This window comes from Hippocampus comes, unplaced genomic scaffold, assembly GCF_001891065.2.
Source record: "Hippocampus comes isolate QL1 unplaced genomic scaffold, H_comes_QL1_v1.1 scaffold335, whole genome shotgun sequence".
NCBI classification, from domain to species: Eukaryota; Metazoa; Chordata; class Actinopteri; order Syngnathiformes; family Syngnathidae; genus Hippocampus; species Hippocampus comes.
In genome coordinates this window covers 1,466,434-1,479,113 of record NW_017805823.1, presented here as the reverse complement: position 1 = coordinate 1,479,113, position 12,680 = coordinate 1,466,434, and the positions used below count along the sequence as shown (strand labels likewise).

Sequence of the window (12,680 nt, the reverse complement as noted above, 5' to 3'; positions counted from 1 at the left end):
AATTTTTTTTTAAATACATGGAGTACAGTACTGTATATGTTGCTCTATGTGACTCGCTGTTGTTTTGCAGCTTCTCGCGGACTTAAAAAAATATATATTTTTTTTACCTGTACATGTTAATGGGTCGCTACTTCGCGGATTTTCGTTTATCGCGGGTGGTTTTGGTCCCCATTAACTGCGATAAACGAGGGATTACTGTATACTGTATATTTTAAAGATATAATGTATTGCAATATGATCACAAAACTGCTGATCGCTAGCAAGTTATGGTGATGAAGGTCACGCGCCACCGTAGGTTAAAGGTGAGCAAGCTGCTTTTTAAATTTTGTTTTAATTTTTAAATTTTTTTTTTTTTCCAAAAGAGAAAGGGATCGGATGCTTAGGGTGCAGTGTACACTAAAACAAAAATATATCATTAATAACACGCACACAGACACACAAATCGTCCCTCCCCCTCCCATTTCTCCCTACACCCCCTGTGATCGACTTTGGGCCATAAGTTAATAGAAGACCCAATACGCATTCTATCATTTTGATTTTAACCAGGGGCGTCACTAGGTTTCAAGAACAAGGGGGGCTTAGCCCCAAGGGGAACACAGCCCCTTTAGGGGGGTCCGGGGGCATGTCCCCCCGGGAGAATTTTTTTTCTACATTTTGTTAAAAATCCATCAATTCCGTGCACTTTGAGAGCAAAATGAAGAGGCTATGAAGAACTACACACATCACATTAGTATCCTCTTTTCTATGATGGGGCTTCCTCCCCTGGACTTTAACTGGACTAGATAATAGAAATTATAAAGAGTTCAAAAGTTCAATCTTGGTTGTTCAAGGGAATTAGAAGGATGCCCGATAACATAACCTATATGACAGTAGGCCTATATTCCTCTCTACCAAAATGTATTAATATATGCTTAGCCCCCAGAAGACTATGTATTTTGAGATGTCTGCTGTGATATGCAATTTAAGTTAGTACAATGAGATGCAAAAGCTTCATCACTTTGGAAAAACACAAGTTTGCTGCTAAATCCTTACTGTAAGCTCCGATTGCATTTTGGGAACAGCCTTGCAAGTAAAATTAGCCTTGAGATCTGATAGACTCACCTGTCCAGCTATTTATTTATTTTATATAGGCCAAAATCTCAATAGGTGTTGCCTCAAAGAGTTGGTGTAGTGATTATTTATGTATTTAATCATAAAATGTTGATTAATTTTTATTAAGCACCGCCTTAATTTATCAAAAAGTGAACACTTGTTACAGTGCAGTTTCTGCTGTTACTGGAGATATTTTAGCGGACTATAGTCACTAGTTTTACCAGCATGGATGCATTGAATATTTAATTTACCTTTCTAAAAAACTGTCGAAGATCCATGCTGTCGACTCAACCTGACTTTCGGCAATGAACTGTCAGTTGTTGCGTTAGCATTTGATGTGGCTATGGTGACAGACACGTCAAATGCTAACGCAACACCTGTTGCGTTCAGGAAACCTGGGAGATTTAACATTACAATAATGGCAGGTTATCGAAATATAATTTAAAATGGCCACATTACATTGATTTTGATGCAATATATTAGCAAAAGTACAGGAAAAATAAATAATACTTTTTTTTAAATAATGCAATGAAATTATTTAGGGGGGCTAAAGACATTTTTAGGGAGGCTGAAGCCTCCCTAAAATAGGCCTAATGACGCCCATGATTTTAACAGCAATAACAACAAAAAATCTGACATGCAGATGGGGTACAAACATATACTGTACAGTATCTTCACTTCAATCGCAAGTTCTCTCATTCTAATATCTCTCAGTGTTTGAAAATCTCCAATCAAGTAATCCAGTGTTCCTGAAAAACTTTGTTTGAATTGTGGTGAAGTTTAGATATCAGCTTGTACTTTGACCACAACTCATTTCTTATCACAATTTGTCCACACTTTTATTGACAAGGGTGAAACAAATACATATTGCATCTGCAGCCTTTGTTTGTGCTTAACCAGAGTAAGTCTCAAGCTACATTAATGCACAACTTTTACAAAATGAGCATGTAGGGCTGTGGTGGGCAAAGTATGGCTCACAGCCCACAACAGGTCGCTCAGTTCTTTGATTCGGTCCAAAAAGCATTTACAGTATCAAGAGTCCCAATAGTATTTGTTGTATTAATTTAGCTATTCTTCCGCAAAATTGCTTAATGCAGTGATTCTCAATGTGTGGCATGAGCATCACTCGCAGTATGTGGGCTCGCTTTCGTGAAAACGAAAGAATCACTGAATTAAACTCAGGATTTACAACATTTAAAAAATGAAATACAAACCAACATACTAGAATGGGTTTTAATATGCATACAGAATATATGTGTGTGTGTGTGTGTGTGTGTGTGTGTGTGTGTGTGTATATATATATATATATATATATTTAATCCAGTACTATATTGTTATGAATTGTGCGTACTACAGTGCCCCCCTACTAGGAAACTTAAATGACTGAATCAGAATATTTGTAAGTGAGCTTTTGCGTTGCTCAAGTGTCAACTTTTTTTTTTTAAGGTTTTTTTGCCCTCTTTGGGATGAAGATCGGGGATGTGAAGCTCTTTAAGACGTTTCTGTGATTAAGGGCTATTAAATAAAATTGACCTTCCTGTGCCTGGGACAGGTATGTTTGTGTCGTGGTCACAGGTGTGGTCTGGTAACACGCAGGTTTAACCACCCATGTGACGTCATTACGGCTCGGCTCACTCAGTCCATAATGAAGGACTTGAGAACAGGGTAAGTCAAGTGTTCATCTTATTTGAACCACTTCATTAATTCACTCATTTGTTTCCTTAAAACGCGGAGTTGGATCTTGAATACTCGACTACCTGACGTGAACAACTACACAAATATGTAGTTGTTTAGTCTTACTACATCATTTGCTGTCGAGGCGGTGGTCCGCCCCGGTTTCATTACCAAAGGTTGGAATGTCTTGATTTAGCCGTTTGAGGCTAGCCGACGCCGCCTTGACATTAGTTTGCACGTTGAAGATGTTCTTTGACAATACTGTGGGCTTTGTCGGGAAGGTTGAACACACGGTCACAAAGTGCTCGACAGTGACCGCGATATGTGACTGTATCTTTTGATTGTATTTACAACATTGTTAGCTTAGCATACCTACACAGGACGCGATGACGCGCTGTCCACACCTGAAGAAGCTAGAAATGGTTAGTCGGAAGCATAGCGAGCACGTACGGCAAGTTGGAGTTGTCAGTCTTCGTGCAAAATGTAATACAGCAAATACAACTAAAATTATATTAAAATGATGAATGACTGCACGTTTGAATCGATGAGCGTAAATATGCAACTTCCTGGTTGTTTGAATGATCCGCCCTGTATCCAGCCGACTCATTTGAAAAGGCTAATTCCATTACCGTTGCTTTATAATGCGCTAAAAGTAAAGCGTGCTCTTTTCCCAACATGCTTTTTATGTGACGCACGGTACAGTATGTTGAAAATGAAATCATAACGTCAATACATGCACATTCCTTTTGTTTCATGTCGCACACTTTTTTTTTTTTTTTTTGCACGGTGAGTGGCGAGCATGTCTGAACCACAGTACAGTACTGAAGTCCGCAGTTGGAGTCTCTCCTCCAGCATTCCAGTGTTCAGTTTAGTTTCTTTCCACACTGTTGCATGCAGAAACAAAAACAAAATATAGCTGCGCTTTACATAAAGCACTAAACTTATTAACAGGGATCCAGCACACCACCACCTCACACATTTTTTTACATTGCAGACATCATCAGGTTCATTTACATGTCAATTATGAAAAGCTTGTAATCGCTTCACAGTTTACCAGGAAGAGGCATGCAAATAATAATAATTTGCATTATTGTCCTAAGAAAAATCCGGTACACCATATTCATGTCAATTTTATATTGTATTATAACCCTTGTCACCTCAGCGATCCATGTGCAAAAGAACAATTTCAGCCAAATAGTAACTAGGCCGCAAAAACTTTAGATGCAAACTAGCGTAGTAGTATGACGTTTGCATTGTTGTTACCTCGTGATTGTGTTCGGTTTCTCCTGCATTCCAAAACATAACATACTAAAATAACCAGTGAAATATCGCAGGACGGGGGCACAGTGTCTTACCTGGTTAGCAAATCTGCCTCACAGTGTAAAGGTGCAGGGTTAGATTCCGGGCCTGTGTGGAGTTTGCATGTTCTCCCCGTGCCTGCGTAGCTTTTCTCCGGGTGCTCCGGTTGACTCCCACATTCAAAAGTGATTGGGACATCCCTACTAAAGGGATCCTTACCTTCACAAAAGTGTGTAGGTCACTGTGGGGCAACACAACAGAAGTTGTATTATCGACCCTTTTGTTTTTGTCTTTGCCATCTCAGCAAGCGATCGTGTCATCATTGTTTTTACCAAAAGGCCAGTGAACCATCACAGATAAATGTACAGGCCATCGCTCAGCTTGTAAAACCACATTTTATTGTAATGCAGTGTCATAACATGTGGGTTCGTTCTCATTTCCTTAGTGTCCAGTGGAGAGGAAAGAAATGAGGTGACACCGGATTTTGCTGCGCTGGGGTTTTTAGCGAAGGGCCCTGCAGAATGGCCCTGCAGACGTCCCCATTCCCCAACCGGTGTGCTGCAGCCGCCCATGCGACGGGCTGGGCATTGATTCTGCCATGTTTCTGGTTTCTCGACCGCCTCATCGCCGTGTGCAAGTCGACCACCTTCGAACGGAAACGAGAGGGCACGTGCTCCCTCCGCCCCCTCAAGGTGTTCTTCGGCTCCATCACCTTCTTCCTTCTGTTTTTGGTGACTGCGCCCATAGCCTTGTTAGGCTTCCTGTTGTGGGCCCCGCTGCAGGCATGCCGCAGACCATTCTGTTACCACCAAGAGACGGCGTCACTCCAGAATGAGACGCACAGGGGCTTGGAACTGGAGGGAACGGCGTCGTTCGTCTTCGCCTCGGCCAACTTGTGTCTTTTGCCCGACAGTCTGGCTCGCTTCAACAACCTGTGTAACACCCAGCAAAGGGCTGCTGCTATTGGCGAGTGTATCGCTCAGGGCGTGGGCCGACCCAATGTTCGTATCTTTATCGACTCTCCCAGCAGCTGTGATACTCTCAGCCCCTCCAACAGTATACTCCCCACCTCGAACACCTTTACATACGGTGCTACAGACAAACAGGCTTCAGTCCCCAATTCCAACAGTGACGTGGTTTACATACCCTTCGAGGATACAAAAGAACCCTCTGCTTCCATCCAGCACAACTCTAACCAGAACTCCAACCAGCAGGGCCGACCGGGCCAGCGCAGCGCCCCGCGCGCTTTGCTCTCTCAAGGACTTGGCCAGCTGGGCGACGTGCCATGGGAAGTGTCAACCATGTTCCCCTCCCATGTGGACATCCTCTGTTTAGAGGAGGTGTTTGATAAGAGGGCTGCACAGAAACTCACCCGTGCGCTAAGTCCTTTGTTTGCGCACATACTCTACGACATTGGGGGGTACGCCTGCCAGCCCCCGTGCAGCTGTTCCTCTTTTAAGTTCTTCAACAGCGGCCTCTTCCTGGCCAGCCGGTTCCCCTTCGTGGAGGCCGAGTACCACTGCTTTCCCAACAGTAAAGGTGAAGACGCGCTGGCTGCCAAAGGCCTTCTTGCCGCTAAGGTACTTGTTCTCTCCTGTTTGTTGTAAAGATTCTGTAAGGCCCACTGCACACCAGACAACTCAGCCGAATGTGACTGAACTGCACAGTCAAACAAATTACTGTCAGCGGCCCACACTTGGCGATTGACCCAAATTCACATACCAACTCGTTGCCATGGACAAACTGTAACTCGTGTTGTTGTTTTCGGGTTTATTTTTGGAATTAATCTGTCATTCTTTTTGAAAATCTATTCATGGTTTAGGGACCAAAATGTGTCCAAATCCTCAGAATTTCAGTATCTCAACAATAGATTTTCTCAGATTTCTTTATTCCTCTATTAAAACAGACGGATTATGGTTTTGTTTAATCAAAATAAATCATTTGCAAACGTCTGCTTTTAAACCGGAAAACAATGATCAATATTTCTGCCCATTTTATAACATAAAATGGACCAAAACCGGTAACCAAATCATAAAAAAAATGTTCGTCTGTAGACGTTCCATTTTAAATGTCATTAAACTTTTGCTGTTTGCACAAAAAATGAGCACATTTTCTCCCCTCTTACTGTACCCAATTTGAACCAAAACCAGGATCTCTGGCATATCGTTCCACCCTGAGCAATTCAGTGTTTGTGGTCTCGCGCATGACGACGCTTTTAGAGGCACATTTTTACAAAACGTGCGGATGGATTCCAGAATGGTGACATTATGGGCGTAAGTGTTTCCTCTGTACTGCAAGATGTAAAACCGTTTGTTTTATTTTCAGGTGTTGATCGGGAAAAATGTGAAGCAGCAGAAACTGGTTGGTTATTTCAACTGTATCCACCTTCATGCACCAGAAGGTAAGAGACATTTTCAGACTAGCTTGAGGAAGTCGAAAAGCAAACATGAAGGGCATGTGTGTTTTTGAATAAGGTGAAGGAGCGATCCGCTGTGAGCAGCTGAACATGGTCACCAATTGGATTGCCAATTTCCAAGCAGCCACCAGACAGCCTGATGAGGAAGTGGTTTTTGATGTGCTCTGTGGAGACTTTAACTTTGACAACTGCTCACCGGGTATGTTTTTCTCTCCTGCAATTGCCATTTGCCCCCACTTCATCCACTTTAATATCAACCTGTTCTCCTGTCTGTCTAGATGACACCTTGGAACAGAATCATGGTCTCTTTGAGGAATACAAAGACCCTTGCAGAGCAGGGCCGGGGAAAGAGAAGCCCTGGGTCATTGGTGCGTACATGTGACACATCGACAAAATACATGAGGTCCCATTTGAACGTACAATGATATAAATGGTCATTTGTGCATTACAGGGACTCTGCTAGAGCAGCCAACGTTGTATGACAACGCTGTAAACACGCCAGAAAACCTCCAAAGGTAACGTGCACATCATCTGAACATCGACCGAACTAAAATGGTGCAAAGAAAACTAATATTGTGTGTTTGTATCTATTCAGAACGCTGGAGAATGACATGCTGAGGAAGCGTTACATCTGCCCTCCCGTTCCTGCCGCAGGCTCGCCATTGGTTTACCCCGAAACTGACCAGCCGTGGATTGGGCGAAGGATTGATTATATCCTATTCCGAGAAAAGTCAATTTCCAAGCACTGCCAAACCGTATGTGGCTGCACTTAACATTTCTCCTTCTCCACTTCTCTCCTTGTTAGACCAATTCACAGATCATCTGCTCATTCGTTCATGGTTTGTAAAATGACAACTAAACGTTCTCCTCTTCTTTTAGGAAGTGGAAGAGGTATCATTTATAACCCAGCTGGCTGGCCTGACAGACCATATTCCTGTGAGCTTGAGACTGAATGTCAGAATGGACTCTTGACTTTGTCGATAAGTCAGAACTTTGAACTGATTCAAACAATTCCATTTTCAGAGAAAGGGAACAAAATGTACGGAAAGTACATTGCTGGATAGCCATAATAATTATGTTTACATAGTGTACTTTGAGTTGGAGATATAATGCTCATGCACTGGAAATCACTGTAAAATATCTCAGGTGGTGGTGTTAGGGGTTTCTCGGGATACTTAAGCTATTCAATGTTGTCATTTTAAACTTCTGGATTTTTGTATATTTATTCCATTACAATAATTCCCAACAAAAATAAACAGTAATTTCTGTTCAGCACTGCCTATTACTTTTGCCATTCCCCGATTGACACTCACACATTTCTTTCTCATATCTTATTAAAAGACGTTAATTTTTGTCACAGCCCAATGAAGCCGGCATGACCAGAAAATCTCGTTTCCATTGGTTTGATGTTCAAATCTAACGTCATGAGATTCATTCATAAGTGAAAGAAAAACAGATTGTTTGGCAAAGTTGCACTACTCAACAACGATTTTGTGAAAATCAGCTTCTGGTTGAAATGTCACTTAACTTGGCACTCGCTCAACTTGAACCTACATCCTTAACTGTTCATTGTACCTGTTTTAAAACGTCCTGTTTTCAAATAAGGAGCTCAGTGGGAAAAGTCACAATGCGTGTCTGATCCATGAATAGACCAATACATTTTCTGGTTCAATTATAATTGGTATTTAAATCCTCCTCTTCATCATGCTGTCCAAAATCTAACATCACGAGACCAAGACGATGCCGAACAATTCATCAACCGTACCATGCCCTTTCAAGACTTCAAATATTTTTTTTCAAGAGTGAAGTGGCCACTGAGCGAAGAATGACACCGTCATTGGCAGTTTGCCATAGAGCAACTGGAAGAGTCACAGAAGGATATAAGAGTGAACTTTCCTGGTAAACAAACATCCATTGTGAATTGTGACATGAAGTGGGATGAAAGTTGTGCAAGACGTTCCTGAGGACAGAAAGTTGGGCAAAACCTGCATGAGCATAAACATGTTAAGAGGTCAATTTAAGTTACCAGTTACCTGTAATGGCTGTAAATGTGTTCACCCTGGACATTTTATATACACATATACACATACTGCCACTGTGTGCCTTTGTTTTACAGATTCTACATCGCACACTACATTAAAAAAATGCAGCCCGATTCCATTGTAATCGATAGAGGGCGATATGTGCATCTGCACTTGTGTCACAGCAAACGAAGAACACTCACTAACCAATCAAAATGTAAGCACGCATTATACTTCCGTGTTTATCCTGTAGGCAGTAGTAGAAGGTTATCGATGTCGTACTGTACTAATCTCAGAGAATGAATCTTTTTAAGTACATTAACCCACTAGTAGGTACAATTAGAGTATTAGTAGAACAGAGTCGTGCTTTAACAAGGCTATGCTTGGTCGCTGAAGTTCCTTGTCATAACCGTTTCATTCCTCGACATTTGTCTACACATTTAACCTCATGCTGGCATGTCCACCGTGAATCGTCACGTCACTTTTACGCAAAAAGATGCTTTTCGGAAATGGACCCCGGCAGCAGTCATATACTGACGAGGACTGACGTTATTCAGGAGGAATCACACGAGATGGATGGCGACTCGAATGACAAGCGTCACCCAAGACAAAGTGAGTTACAACCTTATATTGGATTTCATTATATCCACCAAGGGGCAAGGGGTGTAATTTGATCCCGTTAGTCATTGCAAAGATTCGTGAAATTGAAGTGGCGTCGACAAAGTAATTACAGTATTCACATAAAAGTGGCTGCAATTTGGATGGTGTCAGTTTCCTCATTTCGCCTATTTTCATAAATCGCGTATTTAGAGAACCGGGAATAATTTGGTCTGCCTTCATAATTTCCGAGACAAGTATCTTTATTTCAGCTCGGCCCCCCATTTTATCGTGCCATTGATATACAGTATTGGGTTTGAAAAAAGTCGCTAAAAACTTTTTGCATACATTGAATTTTGGTATAAAAATATATGTTCAATATGTGTAACGTGTTCAAGTAAATAAGGTGCCAGATTGTCTTTAATTTGATATGAAATTGTGACATGTTAAATTCTCGCAAGATTGATGAAATCAGAATTTCTCTGCTAGGTTCCTTAGCCACACTCTTAATTTAAGAACGTATACTTTAATTCACTTGTGCATTAGATTGCATGACCATGTACAGCAAATGTCTGTTGGTGGTCTCTCACCATGCAGCTGTAGCTCAAATAGCAAGTGAAAAGTTGTTTGTTTTCTGGTAAATTTATATTTTCATTACTTTTCTAATCTACAGGGCCGGCTGAGACATTTAACCTGGATGTGCTTGTTGGGCTCCTGCGTCAGGAAAATGCTGCTGACATCTGTGTGATCAAAGTACCTGAGCACATTAAATACACAGAGTACTTCATCGTTGTCAGTGGCGTATCACCGAGACATCTGCGCGCAATGGCACTTTATGCCATTAAAGTAGTAAGTGGCCTGCAATTTCTCAATTTAATTCTGACACTTGGAGCAAGAGCCCTTTTATTGGTTGTTTTTTAAAAATAATCTCTACTCCATCCTTTAGTACAAATTCCTGAGGAAAGATCAAGATGCTCATGTTAAGCTCGAAGGAAAGGTTGCAGACGACTGGATGTGTATTGACTTTGGTAAGTTTAACTTTTTTTTTTTTTTTTTTACTTGATGTAACGTACATTGCACATTGAAGTTTGCACTTGCAGGTGTAAAATTTCCCTCCCTTTTGTGTCACGCAGGCAATATAGTTGTTCACTTCATGCTTCCAGAAGCGAGAGAAGTGTATGAACTGGAAAAACTGTGGACCTTGCGCTCCTACGACGAGCAACTAAGTAGAATCCCCGATGAGAAGCTTCCAAAAGACTTCATATTTGAACTCGAGGACACTAAATGATAAAACACGTTTCATATTGATGCTTTATTGTGGTCAGGATTTGACTGATTATGGAAAACTCTAAATAACTCACACATTGTTATAAACGCTGTTGTATAATTTGTCATTTGCAAGCATGCATTTTCATTTTTTAAAAACAGTTTTTGTCAAATTGTTTTGTCGGTTTAAAATAAATTCATAATTTTCTAAAATGGTTTTTGCTCATCTTTTAGCTTTTGGTGATGCATGATCCTGACTCTTCACCGCTCTTATGAACAGTATCCATTATAATAGATGGATAACCCCTTGACAGATCTTCCTTTATATGTGTACTGTACCACAATATTTAAAGTGCCTGAAAAGAGAAATCATACATTTGTTTGTAAATACATAAAAAATGGTTGAAGATAATTACTGAAAATGTAGAAGATGGAAAAACTATTTTGGACTGAATTGTGGCAATTTGATGTTCAACTGTTTTTCATCACCTCTGTTTTCCTGATTTTTGTGGCCCCGTGGCTAAAGTGGCGCCCAGTCATACACTTGAGTGCAGTCAAATTATCTCTCCACCAATCAGTGTCCAGTAAATTGGCTTGTGTGGTTATTGTTTGATTTTATGATTGTAGCCTCCAATGCATTGTTATTGTTATTATTTTAAGAAGCTACTTGCATTTTCAAAGTGCATGGACAACTCGCAGTGTGGCCTGTGACCACACTGAGTGGCCCTTTGATTCAGCCTCACGACCCCACCATTTTTTTTATCCTTTGTAGTCAGGCTTCAGGTTTTTGATTTTTTTTTTCTTTTGCGGATTTAGATTGACATTTGGAACATACATCGAACCTCAATAATATTAACATTTTGTGTGAGTTGAGTTTGTCGAAAAAGAATGCACAAATTGAGTTCTCGCACTTAATTTTGGTTGGTTGTTCAGTAGTTTTGTGCCGTCCTTGAATGGTAATTTTTACACGAGAGAGCACTTTCCACTGGGAAAAAAAAAATCAAGGTATGTGGTTATTTTTATTTTTGCTTCAAACCCTTTGTTGTTGAATGGTGAATCTTTTACACATGCATCGAGAAACGTATGATGAAAAATGACATATATTAAGAGCACACATTTTGAAAATATGTGCGTATCTTGTCCATATCTTGTGCCCCCCATAGCACAAGCAACAGTGTATGAGGGTATAGACCAGTCATTCTCAAGTGATTCTTTCAAGTACTGTACCACAAGAAAGTGAGCCCAAGTTCCACTTTTGGTAAAGGTACCACCGTTTAAAAATCACTGGTGTGGACAATTGGTTTGAATTTTTCACCATTTTGAAGCCTCATTTTAAATAGTTGTACCATAAAGACAGCTTTACAGGGTCTTTATGGTACAGAAAATTGATTTTTTTATGTATACTTGCATTCAACCATTCATCATACAGTACTTGTTCTAATGCTGGACTTTGGGCAAGAGTTGTTCTACATCCTGGATTGGCTTCCACTCAATCAAAGGGCAAATATAGACAGCAATCTTATTCAAACCTTTGGACAATTTCTATATCGAGTAAATGTATTTAGATTTTGTTCAGGATTTTTACTTCCCTCAAAGTACAAGTAATATAGCTTTTATTTTTGTAATTAAGATTAGGAGAACAGAAATGATCCATGGCCTAGCAAGTGACCGTTCTGTTTCATTGACCCACTGTGAGTCACACTGGATCAGAACATTAGCAAAATGTCCAAATAATGAATTTAGTGATTAGGACCCCACTCATGTGCCATCGGTCCTCCGGTATTTATTTATGTGAAGATGAATGACTTCCACCAATGCTCAACATGACTGAAGATGCGAATTAAGACTGGACTCAAACAGATCCGACATTCCTCAAACGAATGTTGGTTCGCCGAGCTGAACCTCGCCGCTACTGTGGGCTGTGTAGTGTGTTGTCATGAACTGCTGCGTGTTCTACCAACTCTCGTCACCCCCATTAATGGCCATCCTGTTTATGTACATACTGTGAAAGAAAAATGAGGTTTCTTCACTTATGACACCACAGCTCATTACTTTTTTAAAGACAGACGACTGATTTGAAAGCCGCAATGTTGTCCAAACTTCCAGCTTTTTTTGCTCACGCAGTTATGATTACCCAGTCAGCAAAATTGGTCTGGCCCAGCTCTGGCGCGGACACGGCACGACACTCGGCCCACATACCGCAATGAATGACGGTCCTGCAGTGGCCCGGGTCCGGCATCCATGATCCGGGCCGCATTCGGCCCGGATCTGAGCCGCATTGTATAACCATATCCGGCCCTACTCCGGCCCGACGC

The 12,680-nt window shown here is 41.0% G+C and overlaps 2 protein-coding genes and 1 long non-coding RNA gene across 3 annotated transcripts; 2 read left to right on the top strand and 1 right to left on the bottom strand.

Moving 5' to 3' along the window:
* The first annotated feature begins 2,646 nt into the window (after positions 1–2,646).
* smpd5 (sphingomyelin phosphodiesterase 5) lies at positions 2,647–7,539 on the top strand. The gene is made up of 8 exons (XM_019886420.1): positions 2,647–2,757; positions 4,511–5,645; positions 6,391–6,466; positions 6,540–6,680; positions 6,760–6,849; positions 6,933–6,996; positions 7,077–7,236; positions 7,361–7,539. Exons 2-8 carry the CDS (start codon positions 4,587–4,589, stop codon positions 7,451–7,453), a joined length of 1,683 nt encoding a protein of 560 aa, XP_019741979.1. The 5' UTR covers positions 2,647–2,757; positions 4,511–4,586; the 3' UTR covers positions 7,454–7,539.
* Positions 5,516–6,383, bottom strand: LOC109525684 (uncharacterized). The gene is made up of 2 exons (XR_002170195.1): positions 5,703–6,383; positions 5,516–5,659 (listed from the first exon to the last, which is right to left on the bottom strand). It is a non-coding gene; the product is annotated as an uncharacterized LOC109525684 (long non-coding RNA).
* Positions 7,540–8,579: 1,040 nt separating the features above from the next.
* malsu1 (mitochondrial assembly of ribosomal large subunit 1) lies at positions 8,580–10,515 on the top strand. Its single transcript, XM_019886421.1, has 4 exons — positions 8,580–9,114; positions 9,773–9,948; positions 10,046–10,127; positions 10,233–10,515. The coding sequence occupies exons 1-4, from the start codon at positions 8,802–8,804 to the stop codon at positions 10,385–10,387; spliced, it is 726 nt and encodes a 241-aa protein (XP_019741980.1). The 5' UTR covers positions 8,580–8,801; the 3' UTR covers positions 10,388–10,515.
* Positions 10,516–12,680: the final 2,165 nt, after the last annotated feature.